The following is a 17,521-nucleotide window of genomic DNA, read 5'->3' on the forward strand; positions in this document are numbered from 1 at the left end:
GCTTGGGGGGTATAGAGGCCCCGGAGACCCTTGTGGGGACTCGAATCCCCAGTGTGGTTGTCCCTGTGTGTGTGGTGCAAGGTGTGAGTGCGTCCCCGTGTGTGGAAGCGACCCCGTGTGTGAGTGGTGTGGTGGCGATGGTGCCGGAGTGCGTGCTTCCCAGCACGCCGTGTGTGGACGAGGCACCGTGTGTGGAAGAGGCCGTGTGTGTGAGTGAAACGGCCAGTGTGGATGAGGAACCGCGGTTGAGTGCCCCCGCGTGTGTGGGTGAGGCACCGTGTGTGAGTGAGGCCGTGTGTGTGGATGAAACGGCCAGTGTGAGTGAGGCACCGCGGTTGAGTTCCCCCGCGTGTGTGAGTGAGGGACGGTGTGTGGATGAGGCACCGCGGTTGAGTGCCCCCGCGTGTGTGAGTGAGGCACGAGTGAATGGAGCACCACGTGTGAGTGGTATGGGTTATGCAAGGGAGACCGTGTGTGTGAGAGAGCGGTATGTAAGGGAGATGTCGGTTGGCATGCGGGAGCACGCAGCCGCGTCTCCCGGTGTGAATGTGATGGAGTGGACTGTGTGCGTCGTAACACGCAGGTATGCGTGTGTGGAATGGAGACGGAGACGGCGACAGAGGAGAGAAAGCCGAGTAGCGGCTGTAGTTGTTTCGGGGACCGTGCCGGGTTCACCCAGCAGTGAGCACACGGTTCGTGCTGTGCAACGCACGAGACCACCACGTGCTCGCTTGCGAGAGTGAAGTCCCGGTCCGGAAACGCACGCGGTGGATTTGCCGATCCCGCGGACGGACAAAGTTTAGGCAGGTAAACGGATTTGGACCGGACGGGTTCTCCACGCGATCGTGTGTGTTAAGCTCCAACGGGCAAAGCACATGTGTTCGGGCAAAGCACATGTGTTCGCGTGGGGAACCCCTCGAGACGTGGGGCTTGTTTTTTTTATGCGCACGGTGACGTCATGGCTGCACGTGGGGTTGGAATCCGGCAGGAGGGGTATCTCTGCCGGATGGTACCGTCCAAGGAGGGACGAGGAACACGTGCAGCTGCATGACGTCACGGGCAGGTGCAAAGTGCGCGAGTTGCCGCGCAGGTGCTGCGCATGGAAAAAAAAAAAAAAGCCTCACTTTCGGGTGCACAGGATTCCTGGGCAAGGGGTGGAAGACCCCCTTACCCGGGGCACAGGATGGAAACTAGTTAGGGGGAAGGGTTAGCTTAGCTAGACCGGCTTCATGGGGCAGGGGTAAGTCCTCATGGAGTCCGTGGAATGGATTAGTTAGAGGGATTGTAGCCAGATTTAGGTGGGGAAATAAAATGGGAAATGATTTTTGATGATTTGGAAACATGGACAGACTTATGAATGTGTAGAGGGGATGTAGTTTAGCGACGTAGTGTTAAAAGGAACGTGCTGTAGTTTAAGGGACGACGTGGGAGCACGAGTGAGTTAGGGGATGTAGTCAGGAGGATGGCAGAGTTCAGCGGTGAGTGTGTTGAAGAGTTGTTGGTGAGTGAATTGTGAGGCATGTGCTTGGTGAGTGAGTGAGGCCAGCGGGTCTGTGTGTGTGGAGTGAATGGGGAATGCATGGTGCGATGAGTGATTGGGGGGAGGAGTGACTCCCGCCCAAGGGACCCTGGGGTCAGAGTAAAGTGAGTTAGCTGGGTTAGTCAAATTGAAAAATGGAGGTCGTTTTGTTGTTGGTGGGAGTGTAGGCTCGAAACCCATTTGTATGGGTGCAGGAGCCCTGTTGACGGGCTTGGGAGCGTGGCTGCGAAAGGTGAGTATCGCTGAGTGGGTACCCCGGGCACCAGGCTAGTCGGCCGCGGTAGGCCATGGGCCCATGGGGGGCCGGGATAGAGTAGTGGGCACGGGTGCGCCTGCTTGGTGCGGGGGCCCGGGGCGCCATTAGCCGCGTGGGCAGTGTTGTGGGCACGGGTGACCCTCGGAAAGGGGCCCGGGAGGCCGGCCTGCCACGTGTGCGTTTCAGGGGAGGTGCCATGGGGGGCACTCCCCGGTGTTAGGGAGCTGGTAGGCTCGGAGGCAGTGTAGTGCCCGGGGGTGCCATAGCGGGAGATTCGGCAGAGGGTCGTGCCTGCCAAAGGGAGCCACGTGTCCCAGCCAGGAGACCGTGTGAGGGCACGGAGAGAAAATTGGGGGGCGAGGCCCGAAATTGTGAGGACACCAACACAGGCGACGGGAATCTGGGTTGTTAGAACCAATACTTTAAGCGAGAGGCGCTTGTTGAAAGCCCCGGGGTAGTTTAACAGTTAAATGGATAGGGTAGATTAGGAGATGTACCCCTCCGCACCATCCATCCCCTCACTCTCGTTGTGGGCCGCTGGACCCACTTTGGTTATAGATCGCTGAACTCTGGGGAGGCCATTCTGAGGCTTCGTTGGGCCTCGACACAGGACGTTAGCTCTCCCTTATTCCCCTCCGGGAAGGGAACGTAGGGGTTGGGAGTAGGCTATGTGACAGGATAGGTTAGCCGAACAAGGACGATAAAGGGGGTTAGGGGACGATTTATAGTGGGGAAGCAAAAATAAAAACAACAAAAAAATAAGTTGGGGCTAAATTGGGGTTTGACAAATTAAGGGAGTGGGTATGTACAGTGACAGGCAAAGGCGATAGGTGGGAGGGAGACAGGTAGGTAGGTCCGAGCCCGCCTTCCAAGTGGCCAGCACCACCGCACTCCCTCCACCAACTTCCACTGACAGCAAGGCAGAGGCCGGCCAACTTCATCGGCAGCTGTTGTTGTGCTGCAAGGCCTGTGCCGGCCCACTTCATCTGCCGGCTGGCTGTTTTTCTTCAAGGCCTGTGCCGGCCAGATCATCTGCCGGCTGTGTTTGCCTGCAGCGGCCTTCTTCTGCGGGCTGTGTTTGCCTGCTACCTTTGCCATGCCATGCCCACTGCCCCTGTTCACCAGCCCCGTTCAATTTTTGCTTTGCCCCCCCCCTGTTCATTGCCATGTGCGCCAGGATCGTAAAAGCAACAGTTTGCAAGCTGCGAGAACTGCCCTGTTGGCAGCTACAACACGGGCCTGCAGTGGCGGCCCGTGCACCGTGTTTGCGTCCATCCATTCATCCATCCATTCGTTGTGTTCATTGCGTGTGCCACTTGACCTGGCACGGAGACTGCGTTTGTGCAGCCCATGCACCGTTGTGGTTCACTGCGTTCAGTTCAAAAGGGAAGGCCTTGGACTGCGTGTGAGCAGCCAGCCACGTTCCCTGTCACCTGCATTGTTTTGAGCCAGAGACTGCATGCGGGCAGCCTGGCTCCCTGCTAACTGCTTTCTTTTTGCAGAGTTCAATGATCCTGGGCCATGGTTTAGTGTAAAATAGTTTCGTAATAAAATGGTTTAGGTTTGTAAGTTAAGGTTAAGATGTACTGTAAATATGAGTGCGCCCCCCGGCATGTCTGTCTCGCGCCGGCAATTTTATTTAAGTCGTCCGTGTGAGTGAGTTTGTTTAGGTAGTTACGCAGCCCTCAGGTTATTTTTTTTGGGGACACGAATACCATGAATGTCGCACTCAGGGATCCGTAGGTAAAATGTACTAGGGGAAAACTACACATGATGGCACACGAAAATTTGAAGACTCGGGACGAGTCTGTAAAAAGGGGAGGGGGTGGTGTTGTGGTTACCAAATTCGCAAACCACCATTCAGGTCCCTTAGGTGAGGTATCTCGGTAAGTACATGTGTAGTTAGGCCCAAACCCGTTGTCTAGTGGGAATACATGTCATTTATGCGTGCTGCGACTCTTCAGGATAGCCGTTTTTCTTTTGCTATCTTTATTTTGGACCAACCGCCATGATTACCACCACAACCACAACATCAACCACCAACCACAACGCCGCTTCACCACAACCGCCACAACCTTCACATCACACCTCGCAACCGTCGCATCGCCACCGTTCTTGCGCCGCCTGTGGGTACCGGTGTTGGACTCGTGCAGGGCGCGCGCCGAACAGCGTGTACAAAATCACGGATTTTGTGCTTCAAAAACGGATCAAAAACGACACACGCCCACTTTTTGCCGTCCAATCGGTGAGCGAGGGGCGAATTGGCCCCGCCCCCAGGGCGATCGATATATGCAAATTTATGGATCAAAAAGCCTTCACGCCCACTTTTTCTCGGGCCAATGGGGAGCGAGGTGAAAGGTCGAAGTGAGGGGGTCAAAGATGAGAGGGCGAAGCTACGGGGCTGATAAAAGGACCGTGTTCGTCAGTCCAGGGAGTCCAGAGGCGGAGAGTAGGGGAGTCCAGAGGCGGAGAGTAGAAGAGTCGAGAGGCGGAGAGTAGGAGAGTAGGGGAGTCGAGAGGCGGAGAGTAGGAGAGTCCAGAGGCGGAGAGTAGGAGAGTAGGAGAGTCGGAAACAGAGAGTCAAGACTTCGCGGGCGGTGGAGTTGGCAAGAAGGAGCTGGTCATCGTGTGCGTTGGAGTCGGAACGGAGGGGACGGAGCTGTGGAAAGGCAGCGACACCAGACGAGGGGGTGCTCGCGTCGGGAGCTGCACCCCAGGGAGGCCGACAGCGCGACCTGGCCGAGGTGGAGATGCTCGTCGCGGGATAATAAAAATCCTCTATACCCCGAGCATCAGCAACCCCCTCCTGTTTCCCCCCGCGCTGAGATAGTGCGACCAAGGGGGCCCCTTTCCCACCCCCTACCAGACACTGTCCGCGAGGCCCGCGGAGTTGAGGCGCCATCGCCGCTCCGCGTCTCATCACCAGACGGGTAGGCGCGACCCGGTCTCGGCCTCAGGCCCGCCTCATCTTTGAGGGTATTTTTTCCTTGGTTTTGGGTATGTGTTGTCGGCGCCGTCTGTGAAGTAGAATTGTATAAGTGTTGCCGTGTGCTCGGTAGTCGGTATTAGCTCTGCATTGTGTTTTCGCTTTTACATTTGCTTTTTGTGTAAATTACATTGTGTGCATTTGGTGGAATTTGGTGGAATTTTCTGTGTGCATTTGGTGGAATTGTATATGTGTGCTCCCGTGTGCCGCGAATAAATGTGCTTTGTGTTGAACTGTTTCCCGCTTCGCTTCGTCTTTTCCTCTATTGAATCCCCATCTTGCTTCACGTAAAGGGTTGGTAGTGGGCTGAATACGCCCGATAATTAATCGAACCGTCGAGGTCGACGATAACACCGCTCGGTTATTCTGATAGTACGGAACGGGTCGCTTAAGTGGCCCGTGTCCGAAGTCGACCTGCGGCGAGGTGCGATCGCCCGGTCTACCCTCCGCGTGGGTACTTAGGTAGGTCGAATTTGGCGAGCAACCCTATCCCACGCGGGGGCTGATTGGCTCGATCGCGGTGAGACCGAAAGGTCCACCCGTGACTGGTTCCCGGCGTTAGTCCGAGAGGGTCACGACTGGATTGTCCGTCCGGTGGGCGACGTGCCGCGATTCGAGTTACGTGGCCGTTAGCACGCCGGCGGGCGCGAATACCGCAACAATATATATGTATATGTATAGATATATATGTGTATATGTATATATATATATATATATGTATATGTATATATATATGTATATGTATATATATATATATGTATATGTATATGTATATATATGTATATGTATATATATATATATATATATATATATATGTATATATATATATATATATATATATATATATATATATATATATATATATATATATATATTGTTATGGTTGTGGAAATTAACAGTACACCAGTCAGGTTCCCCAGAGGTCAGTTATTTCGGTAAGTGTGTTAGATTTCCAGGTTCCAGGTTAGATTTCCCCATCCATGTATAAAGGGAATTATTCGTGTGCTGGGCTGTGCATCATTGAGTTAGCCGTTATTCTTTTTCTATCTTTTATTTTAACAAAAACAACAATGACAACCACGTCCGCGTGAAGCCGGTAATTTCAACCACGTCCGCGTGAAGCCGATGATTTCAACCATGTCCGCGTGCAAGCATGACTTGCAAAACGGATCAAAAAGGCTTTACCCTCTGAAGAAGCTGGCCAATCAGAAGTGAAAGGGGCGGATCCAGCCTGGGTGAAGGTTCAAAGGTGAAAAGGGGGAAGGCGCTGATTTCGGGTGGTGAAGCCCACAGCGGCCCCTCCCCTTGGGGCTATAAAAAGCCGCGTTCGCTCGCTGGCAAGGCGCTTGAGTTGAGCAGTGGTGTGGCGGTTGAGCGGCGGTTGTGTGGTAGAGCGGAGTTCGTGGTGTTGGCTGGGTTGGAGACTGGCAGGAGTTGAGCCATTGGAGTTCGGAGTGGAAGGGTTGCCAGCAGGAAGCCGGGGTCGAGACCCGTTCGCTCCTCCAGAGCTTCGTCGGTTAGGCCAGGCCGCGGTGAAGGCCGGACGACCGAGGAGAACCGTACAAGCTGCTCATCAAGCCGCCCAAGCGACTGGCGCGTTCGCGACGCACCGGGCCGAACGGAGACACCAGGGGTCGCCCTAAAAAGGACCCATCGAGTCACCACGAGGGTGGCCAGGTAGCCCGTCTGGTCTCTCAGGGCCTATTCCGGTCATCCCGGCCCTGAGTACATTAAAGGCTCACGAGCCGATTCTTTCTTTCTTGGGTTTTTGCATGAAAGTCTATGGTGCCTTGTCTTGTCGTAAGTAACAAACTGTTAAGTGCCTGGACATTACGTAATAGAACTCGGCTGTAGGCTTTGTGCTCGTGTCTCATCCCTATATCCCCATTCATTGACTGCATGCCTACTGTACAAATAAATGTCACCTGCTCGTTGCGTCCCTTTCCTCACATTGACTGCCATGGAGCGTTCGGGAAATTAACTGGCTAATTAAAGCCGAGAAGTATAATAATCTCGTCTGACAGGACTTGGCGATATATAACCGCTCGGCATTCACATACGGAAAAGCGGCTCGTTTTCGTGCAGGTCCCGTCGAGGTATAAACTCCTGGTATCTCTGTCCGCGCGAAAAATTAGGTACATTGACAATTCGGCGATCAACCCTGTAGCATGTGGACAGAGGGATTGGAGAGTTTACGGTGTCTTAAAAACACCCGTAGCTGGGATTTGGCGTTTGTCCGGAAGCTACGACGAGATTGCGCGTTCGGTGGACGCGCGGCCTGGATTGGGCTGAAAAGGTCGTACGCACGCCAAACGGGTGGAAATCCATAACAATCTATATATATATATATATATATATATATATATATATATATATATATATATATATATATATATATATATATATATATATATATATATATATATATATATATATATATATAATCGTTACGGATCTGGAAACCATCTGCATTCAAACATACAGATGTCCCAAAAGTCAGTTATTCCGTTAAGTACATGTGAAGACAGGTCCCTTCCTTTTGTCCAGTGGGAGAATCAAAGGTGTGTGTTGCGATGTTTTTTTTAGGTAGGTTATTAAATCTTTACATTCAACAACCATCCCAGCCCCCATCACGATCCATTACCCACCCGCTGTCGACTCGCACCCTGACTTGCCGAGGCAAGATCTTGCAGACGTTCCTTGCCGCTTCCACAAACGTTCCTTTTCAACGTTGTAACTCTTGCTCGACGAGTGTAAACACACGTGGAGGGGGGGGCGGGTTTATCCCCAACAAGGCCGAGACCCCGCCCAGAAGGGGCAGATCCGTGGAGGCCCTGTCCAATCAGGGTGGACAGTGACGTCTGTTCCACCGAGCCCCCACCCCGTTCGGGGACGTCCATAAAAAGATGACACCATCCTCAGTCTTGAGGGGAGTTCTTTTGGAGGAGTGAGTTGGTTGGTGTGCGTCGTGTGTTCTGAGCTGGACTCTGAGTTCAGTTCACTTCAGAAGGAGTTCAGCTCTGCGTGGGGCATTCGAGGGCGTTCAGCGGAGGTTTATTGGAGATGGGGCATTCGTTGCTGGAGTCTGGGGCATTCGTGGAAGTTTTGCTGGGTCCTGTCCGCGACCCTGACCCCCGCCCTGGGACTCCGATTACTCCTCTCAAGTTCCTCCGCGGACACGAGCCCTACACTTGTGACTGTGGGCCGGGCTGCACAGCTACTGGCAGGTGCCGCACTACGGAGCACCCCATCCCTCCAACGTGCAGGTACCATGCCGAACCGCGACCCCAGCTCGTCTCTCTCCCTGGCTGTGAGGGTCCTATTAAAACACCTGGATTTTATTTTTGTCTGTCTGTCTGCATGTGTGGCACCGTCTCTTTAGTAGAACTGCTTCAGTGTTTATTTCTGATCATTGTGAATTCTTTCTTGTTTATTCCGTGATAAGTCTTGCTCTGTGTCCTTCTTATTGTAAATAAACCATTATTAGAAATGTTCCCAGTTCGTTTCCGTCCTTTCTTTCATTGGTCCATCATGGTTCAGATCTGAGTTTTAGTCGGGTCTTTGTTCCCGTTAATCTGCTCATCCTAGCTGGCATGGCTTTGGCAGTTCCGCTCGACTGCACCCGAACTGGAGTTGGTCGGCGGTAGTTGGAACTCTACCGCAGTCAGTAGTGACCCGGTTCGAGCAAGACTTGCCGAGGGCGTGGTTCCCCGGAAGACGACACCGCGTGGTTAATTAGGTAAATTGGTTCTAGACAAAAAGACCCTACGCTACGCGGTGGAGGTATTGGCGTCCACGGTCGGTTAAGCGACCCGCCGCCTCATGGAGTTGTCCATGAGCGATGGCCTACAATTCCAGGGAGTTTGGTGGGAGATGACATAATCTCCCCCACCTAGTGGTCATTCTCGCCACCGGACCTCCGGCCCGCAACAATATTATTTATATATATATATATATATATATATATATATATATATATATATATATATATATATATATATATATATATATATATATATATATATACATACACTGTATATACGTTAACACGGTGTTTGTCCAAGGAGGAAAAACTCTTTGGGGAAGGGGACATTATTATTATTAATATTATTTTGTAATAATGTTCATATTATGTTATTATCATATTGTCACGAGTTCGGGGGTCGCGAGGTAATGAGGAGAGTACTCGGACCCACTTCCCTGCCGATGACACCGAAGCCAAAAGGTTGCTGAGCAACCATGGACACCATCTAAGACGTTTAATTCAGGGAGCGTCCAGCGTCTCACTCCGCCTTACCTTTCTGGTTAATTAACCCCCCCTCCCCCCCAGTTGGGGTACCGTGCTCTCAACGTCCCACTGCTGTCAATCAGAACGGCCAAGGGATACTACGAGTGGGACATTGGCTCATGACTAACCATAACAAAACAACGAGGCAGAATCTCCCATTCACTATTTACACACGATGTTCTAACCAATGGAAAGAGATGTTCAGACAGTTTAGAAAATCGTTTATAAAGGTTTAGCCGAAGCACGTATTTCTCTTTGAGTCTGTCTGTCTGTCATACTATCTCCAAAATGCGGTTGGGCAGAAATTCACCAACTTGGTAGTTATGATCATCATATGGCTAGAAGATACAAGATCAGCGTCATTTCTGGCTCCCTTCCCAGTGACGGGGTCAAAAGGTCAAACACTGAAAAATGCAATTTCGGGCACGATTTTAAAATGAAACTTTGTCTATGCAATCAACGTTGGGAGGATGCATGAAATATGCAACGATTTTTTTTTGGGATTTGACCCCCGGTTCATGCCACGGGTGGAGACTTGGTTGACAGGTGTCAAAACAGAAAAAAAAAATTAAACTCAAAATTTGATATCAGGTTAATCCCGGTGGAACTTTTGACCATTTTTCAACTTTCCTGTAGATGGGAAGCGTGGGGATTTGCGATGCCGCACCATCAACTTCACTCTCGTTACCTCTATATTCGGAGTAGAACTTGAATTCTAGGCTGGTTGATAAACCATTAGTTAACTACCGAGACTTCTATCGAGCTGGTTCGCGAATTCATTTCCGAGAACCAAAGATCTCCCCTTTGTGATCCTGTGCTGTTTTATTTGGCAGGCCCTTCATAACGCCTGTGGGGGAATCTGCCTGCTTGCATTAATTGGTGGACGTTAATGATCCTACGGTGTCCTTCGTGAACAGTCGGCGAGCTATCGCCAGCACTCTGAACAAATTACAAATTCCTGCATTCTTCGTCAAGTATCCTGTGTTGGAGTGGTGACCCATACAGGATTGTAAGCCCCCAGCCAATGAAACCGCTTCAGCAGCCTTATGCGCCCAACTGTGGGAAGAGGATAAACGTAAACAAAATTAATGCTTGGCCATTGTAAAGTAGGCCACTGCCTTTTCCTCTAAATGTGACCTCCACATTCTTGATATGTGGTTTTGCTGTGGATCGATTTCCTTTTTTCCCTTTCTCACAAAAACACAAGGATACACAAGGAACTTTGACGCAGGAGTGAGCCATTTCACCCATCAATAAAGTGCATATTGTTTCACTGTTGTACTTCAAGCGTTCCAAATAAAATTAATTGCATCAATGTTGCAAAGCTGCATCGATGCATCTTACAAACTATTCACAATTTGTATTAGGTTTTTTTTGGTTTGGGGGAAAACACGTTTTCATTTTTGCAACTGAGGATGAATTGACTGGTGGATAATTTATTGGGGAAAATCAAAATCTTTTATCATTTATATGTGTCCAAATTTCATGGTGTAGTGGTGAGGCAAGGTGAGCAATGCACCTGGCAATGACTCATAAAAATAACTACAGCTTGTTTATAAATGAAGAAGCTAGACCTGACCAGGCTATACCACCTTCCATTCATGTTGTTCTTTACCTTCTGCTGTTGTCCTTCGTTTGACAAGGTTGTAACGGTACGTTTGATCATTTGCTTTCACCCATGAAGTGCAGTCGCTCTCATTGCACCTTCCATTTTGTCCTCATCTACCTCATCAACTCTTGTTTTGTTTTTTTTTGTTTTGAAGAAAAAGAGCCGCGAAGAGACATGTGGGGAGGGGAGTGGTGTGGAGATTTTGGAGAATCGACCGTACTCCGATGGCCCTGGTGGCTCGGGGCAATTCACCCACAAGCTGTACCACATCGGCATGCACATTCCTGCTTGGTTCCGTTCACTGCTTCCAAAGGCAGCGTTACGTGTTGAGGAACAGGCCTGGAATGCTTACCCATACACTCGCACCCGGTGGGCACACCTATCTGGCACCAACTACCAAAAGTGGTCATATATTTTAGCACATGTGATTCTTTTGTGTTAATTTAAGAGGTGTAGCTTGTTCACTAATGCAGTATGATTTTGTCTGGATTATGTCGTATCTTCAGCGAATAGCTTTTTCAAGTGAAAATTCATTCTTCTGAACTTTTAATGCAGTTATCTAAGGCTAATGGTTGAGCTTGTCCATGCCCTTCTGTGATTTCTGCATATCGGGAGTTTTATAATTGCAATAAGCAATTGGTGGTGTGTCCTCACTCTTGGGAGGATAACTAACACCGTTGAGCCTGAGTCTTGCCTCCTGGACAGCCATACTCGTTAGTTGGGTGGTTCCTTCATTTTTGAATATAGATCTTCCCAACTGTAACAGCTTTTAAAATTTTTTTATCTTTTGCGAGCTTAAAGGAAAAGTGTTTTTATGAACTCTCTTTTTCATACCATCCCCCCCCCACCCCCAACCCCACCACCCCTCTCCCCCATCCTTTCTTTACAGTTATACCTGCCCCTTTGTGGAAAAGTTTTCTATTGATATTGAGACTTACTACAAGCCTGATGCTGGTCAACAACATGATTTATTCAACTTGTCTGCTGCTGAAAAGCGTCAAGTCACCGTTGGTATATTCAACACCATTACATTTTGATGTCCAATGTGCCCGATCTTTAATGATTTATTATTATTATTGTTGTTAATATTAGTGATAAAAGCAGCAGGACTGTATTCTTCATGATGCTTCTCCTATTTTTTTTAATTTTTACTTATTTAAGTTTTTCTTTTTGTGTTCAGATGTTATAGACATCGTGCGGGATTTGCTTCCTCCACATGAGTACCAGGTGGACGAGGACCCTCGACTGTACTGGTCTATGAAGACTGGCCGTGGACCACTCTCAGACAATTGGATTTCAAATGAGCCCAAACCCATCATGTGTGCGTACAAGCTGTGCAAGGTAGCTTGAAGCACAGTTTGTCCAGGTTCATGACAATAAAAGGAAAAAGTTAGGTTTCAAAAATATATGTTGATCATTAAAGAAACTGGTCCAGAACTGATCGCTCCTCCCTTGATACAATACAGTGCTGACTGTGACGTTGTCTGTCACAGCCGAATAAAAAGGTGAAACTCGTCTTAATAGTGAAGGTGACGTGTCGTTCTGCATTGGCGGATTAATAGAGAAATTAATGTGTAGTCCACAAAATTTGATTGAAGTTTTCTAACCTAGTTTTCTAAAGTTGAAGTTTTGAGCATAAGATTACATTTTGGTCATTAGCCCTTCATCGGAGCAAAAAGAGAACAACAGGAGCAAATGTGCTGTGTAGAGAGTAAGCATATTCTTGAGCTCTTTTGCTCCGAAGAAGGGTTCTAGCCATAAACGTCAGCTTCTCCTTTCTTCTCATGATTGGAAGCAAGAAGCTAATGAGCAGCGTTCTGTTAATTAAATCTATCAATAGCCTAATAAACCTGTCTCATAACCTTCATTATTATTAATTTCCAGTTTCAAAGGAGTCAAATATGGCATGTACAGTCCAATCAATCGGATCCTCATTTTCAAGCTGTTATGGTTCAGAAAGACAATTTATAGTTTCATGATATTATCTTTCTTTATATGATGTGAAATTAAAAAGAAGATAGAAATCGCATGTATGAATTTCCTTTTTGATTTTGAACCTTGACTTGTTTCACTTGAAAATCAATTCTTCCACATTTTATTTTTCTAATCGATGATTGTCTGTCTGGAAAAATAGATGGAGCAGAGGACAGACCCTCTGTTACATCTATTTGCTGTATAAACTTACACCTTCCCCTGATTTATAACTCATAGGTGGAGTTCCGTTACTGGGGGATGCAGTCGAAGATCGAGCGTTTTATACATGATGTGGGTGAGTGTTTATTTCATCTTTAGAGGGTGGTCATTGTGGAAACTACACCTGTAGGTTCGCTTGATGTCTTTGCGATGTATACACCTGGCTGGAATTCAGAGGTCATCGCTCTAGTTGTAGTACCTTAATCAGTGCTTCGTGAAGGGCTGTGCACAAACCTGCATTGGGACAGATGGTATAATAAACTCAGTCTTCCTGTTTGACCTTTATATATATTCTGAATGATTCCTATCTGAATTGATGGCTCATGATGCTCGAACCCCATGTGCTGAAATTTCTGTGCGTATTTTGCCATTGCCTATTAAAGTCCTTATCATTCTCATTTAAAATACACTGATGTCTGCTAATGTCTTCATCCTGCGTATATGTGCAAACCCCTCTATGAGCCTTAGATCACTGTTAAAAAAACAAACAAACAAAAAAAATATATATATATATATATATATATATATATATATATATATATATATATATATATATATATATATATATATATATATATAAAAAGAGAAGATGGAGAGGTTACAAACCTGTCTGTGAGAATTACCCCTTTATTGCAGGACATTTAAATTATTTTGAGGGCCCTGGCCTGCACAACACCAAGCCGTGAAAGGTTTGAGGTAGGGGCACCAGCCCAAAGGAGAGAGAAATACTCCTTCAAACTGGAGAAAAAAAATCCTTGATTGTTGTTAGAAGTTCTGATTTCCCTTGGAAAGGCTTGGAATGAAGGAGTATTCCCAGTTGACAGCTGGCTTCGGAGCCAACTCTGATACGTGATTGGTTCAAGAGAGATTGTGGCAGATGGTGATGCAAATACATGACATGGCCAAAAGTATGTGGACACCCCTTCTAATTAGTGGATTCGGCTATTTCAGTCACACCCATTGCTGACAGGTGTATAAAATCAAGCACACAGCCACGCAATCTCCATCAACAAACATTGGCAGTGGAATGGGCCGAAATGAAGAGCTCAGTGACTTTCAACGTGGCACTGTCATCGGATGCCACCTTTCCACCAAGTCAGTTCATCAAATTTCTGCCCTTCTGGAGCTGCCCCGGTCAACTGTAAGTGCTGTTATTGTGAAGTGGAAACGTCTAGGAACAACAACAGCTCAGCCGCGAAGTGGTAGGCCGCACAAGCTCACAGAACGAGACCGCCGAGTGCTTAAGCGTGGAAAAATCGTCTGTCGTCGGTTGCAACACTCACTACTGAGTTCCAAACTCCCTCTGGAAGCAACGTCAGCACAAGCACTGTTTGGCGAGAACTTCATGAAATGGCTTTTATTGCCGAACAGCCACACACAAGCCTAAGATCACCATGCACAATGCCAAGCGGCGGCTGGAGTGATGCAAAGCTCACCGCCATCGGACTCTGGAGCAGTGGAAACACGTTCTCTGGAGTGATGAATCACACTTCACCATCTGGCAATCTGACGGACGAATCTGGGTTTGACATATGTCAGGAGAATGCTACCTGCCCGAATGCATATTGCCAACTGTAAAGTTTGGTGGAGGAAAAATAATGGTCTGGGGCTGTTTTTTATGGTTTGGGCTAGGCCCCCTAGTTCCATTGAAAGGAAATCTTTACGCTACAGCATACAATGATATTCTATATGATTCTGTGCTTCCTACTTTGTGGCACCGGTTTGGGGAAGGCCCTTTCCTGTTTCAGCATGACAATGCCTCCATGCTCAAAGCGAGGTCCATACAGAAATTATTTGGTGAGATTGGTGTGGAAGAACCTGACCGGCCTGCACAGAGCCTTGACCTCAACCCCATCGAACACCTTTGGGATGAATTGGAACGCTGACTGTGAGCCAGACCGAATCGCTCAACGAGAGTGCACCACCTCACAAATGCTCTTGTGGACGAATGGAAGCAAATTCCCGCAGCAATGTTCCAACATGTCGTGGAAAGCCTTCCCAGAAGAGTGGAGGCTGTTATAGCAGCAAAGAGGGGACCAACTCCATATTAATGCCCATGATTTTGGAATGAGATGTTGGACGAGCAGGTGTCCACATACTTTTGGCCATGTCGTGGAGGTTTAAGGGGTTGAACTTTTCCAAGAGTTGTTATGGAAGGAGATGGGAGGTTTGGTCAGATGGGTCTTTTGGAGAGTGAGAGTAAGAGAGTGAGATCGGGGCTTTATATGTATTAGCACATTACCCAAAGATTGATTGCATCACTCCCCTCCCCCTCACCACACACACTAGTGATGCAATAACACAGACCCACACAATTACATTTTTACTGTGAGTAAACTTACACATGCAATTCTGATACATCCTCAAAAAAGCCTCAGTCTCCCCCTCCCAACTCTGTCCCATCTTCGCTCTCCTCCCCCCCCACCCCTCACCGACCCTCAAGTCATCACCCTTCCTCTCCCAACCCTAAGGCATCGATCCCCTCCCTACACTCAAATCCTCAACCCCCCCCCTCAAACACCGCCACCCCCATCCTCCTTTCAAAGTTGTCCCATCTTTACTCTCACCCTCCTCCTGCTCATAAAAGCAAACGGGAATTCCCACGTCAAAACAGTGGAATATGTAACATTTTCTGCTCCTCTGTTGTGCTATCACCGACTTCACAGAAACCTGTCAGGAGCCATTCAAAAATTATGTAACACATTTTTTTTGCCCAAATCTGATACCCCCAACCCTTGTCCTGCTGTATTGTCCTGCTGCAAGACCCATGACCTTCGATGGAGACCCAGCTTTCTGACACTGGGTTGAATGTTGCTGTCCAAAATGCTTTGGTAATCTCCTGATTTCATGATGCCATGCACACATTCAAGGCTTTATTTTGTTTTCTGTGAACATAGAGATGATGTGCTTCACCAAAACGCTTTAATTTGGTCTCATCTGTCCACAGGACATTCTCCCAGAAGGATTTTGGCTTGTTCAGGTGTGTTTTGGCAAACTCCAGTCAGGCTTTCTTATGTTTCTCTCTACTACCATAGAACGCCCTTTCATCGAGTTGGTGATGGATGGTGTGAGTTGAAACTGTCATACCTTGTGTCTGAAGGTCAGCTTGAATCTGTTTGGCAGTTGATTGAGGTGCTTTCTCCACCATTCAAACAATCCTTCGCTGCAATCTTCGATCACGTTTTGTCTTGCGGCCACGTCCAGGGAGGTTAGCTACAGTGCCATGGGCCTTAAACATCCTAATAACATTGCGTGCTGTGGACACAGTCACATTAAGGTCTCTGAAGATGGACGTGTCGCCTTGAGATTGTCCATACTTGGCTACAGTCTTGTGTCTGACCTCCTCAGACAATTCTCTGGTTTCTTTTCTTTTCTCCATGCTCATTGTGGTACACACAGTGACACAAAACAGCAGAATGACTCCTTTTCTCTATTCAAACTGGTTGAATGAGTGATGTCAAAGCCTTCGGGATCCCCATTCTTTGATGAATGGAGGACAACCACGGGCTAACCTTCCCGGGTCAGATTGTGGGATCATGTGTCAGGGTGGTGCTGAGGTGTCGTCCACCAGACGGCGGTCTCCATGGATTAACCTGAGGCAGTCCCTTGAAGTGGGTGCCTGGAATGTCCTATCCCTAAGAGAGGATGATCACCTGTCTCTGTTATCATCTGAGCTCAAGCATTTGAACATCGGTATTATAGCACTCTATGAGGTTAGGCAGAATAGGCTGGGTCTGAAAAGAGCCAAGCCAGATGCTCTTACTAAGGCTCCCCCGTATTCCTCAGACTTCCTTCTTCTTAGGTCTCCAGGAAGACACACACCACCGAGATGTTAAGCACAGCCTTTTATTGTTCCTGGATCCTGTAACTCTGCCTGTATCTGTTCTGGGATCCGTTTGTAGTGGCCCCGATTGAATGGTTAATTCAGGGCGTGAACTCTTTCTGATAAAATCGATATGTCCCCCTGATTAGTGGCATTATCAACAGGGACGGGATCACATATGGCGTGATTGCGCTCACTACCCGATTGGGCCGAGCTGTGGTGGGCGTGTCATTTCTGATCCGGTTTTGGACCACGAAGGATGCAAAATTACGGTTATATCCCACAGGGGATGAAGGGAAGAGACAGAAGAGGGAGAAAAAAAAAACATTCAACATGACTGGCAGTAAGGGTTAGAAACACAATATGGAAAGGGAGGAAAACTATCTATGCAACACATATAACCCAACAACACACACGACACAATATACATACGCAACACATATAACGCAACACAACACAAGATGCATACGCAACACATATAATGCAACACAACATACACAACACAATATACATAGGCAACACATATAACCACATAAACATTGGACGTAAGACTAAACGATATACAATACAGCACTACGAAATATCTAGCTCAAACTGTATGAGGATCTAACACGACCCAAACCGTGTGTGTGTGTGTGTGTGTGTGTGTGTGTGTGTGTGTGTGTGTGTGTGTGTGTGTGTGCGTGCGTGCGTGCGTGCGTGCGTGCGTGCGTGCGCGCGCGCGCGTGTGTGCGTGCGCGTGTTTGTGCCCGTGTTCGAGTTTGAGTTTGCGCGTTGTTATCTCCATAATTCGGGTTTCAGAAGGTGGAACGGAGTCCTTCCAGGA

The 17,521-nt window shown here is 48.1% G+C and overlaps 1 protein-coding gene across 6 annotated transcripts in view; it reads left to right on the top strand.

Annotated features, from left to right (window-relative positions):
• PITPNM2 (phosphatidylinositol transfer protein membrane associated 2) overlaps nucleotides 1-17,521 on the top strand; it is a 190,780-nt gene that overhangs the window by 66,684 nt on the left and 106,575 nt on the right. For all 6 annotated transcript variants that reach the window (XM_085858882.1, XM_085858885.1, XM_085858886.1 and 3 more), the window contains exons 3-6: nucleotides 10,834-11,048; nucleotides 11,569-11,690; nucleotides 11,860-12,020; nucleotides 12,891-12,948. In XM_085858882.1, coding sequence (XP_085715008.1) covers nucleotides 10,834-11,048; nucleotides 11,569-11,690; nucleotides 11,860-12,020; nucleotides 12,891-12,948 — 556 coding nt within the window. The remainder of the gene's footprint in view (nucleotides 1-10,833; nucleotides 11,049-11,568; nucleotides 11,691-11,859; nucleotides 12,021-12,890; nucleotides 12,949-17,521) is intronic.

Source organism: Eptatretus burgeri, chromosome 16, assembly GCF_056783735.1.
Source record: "Eptatretus burgeri isolate ZD-2024b chromosome 16, Ebu_testis_v1, whole genome shotgun sequence".
In the NCBI taxonomy this organism is placed as follows: Eukaryota; Metazoa; Chordata; class Myxini; order Myxiniformes; family Myxinidae; genus Eptatretus; species Eptatretus burgeri.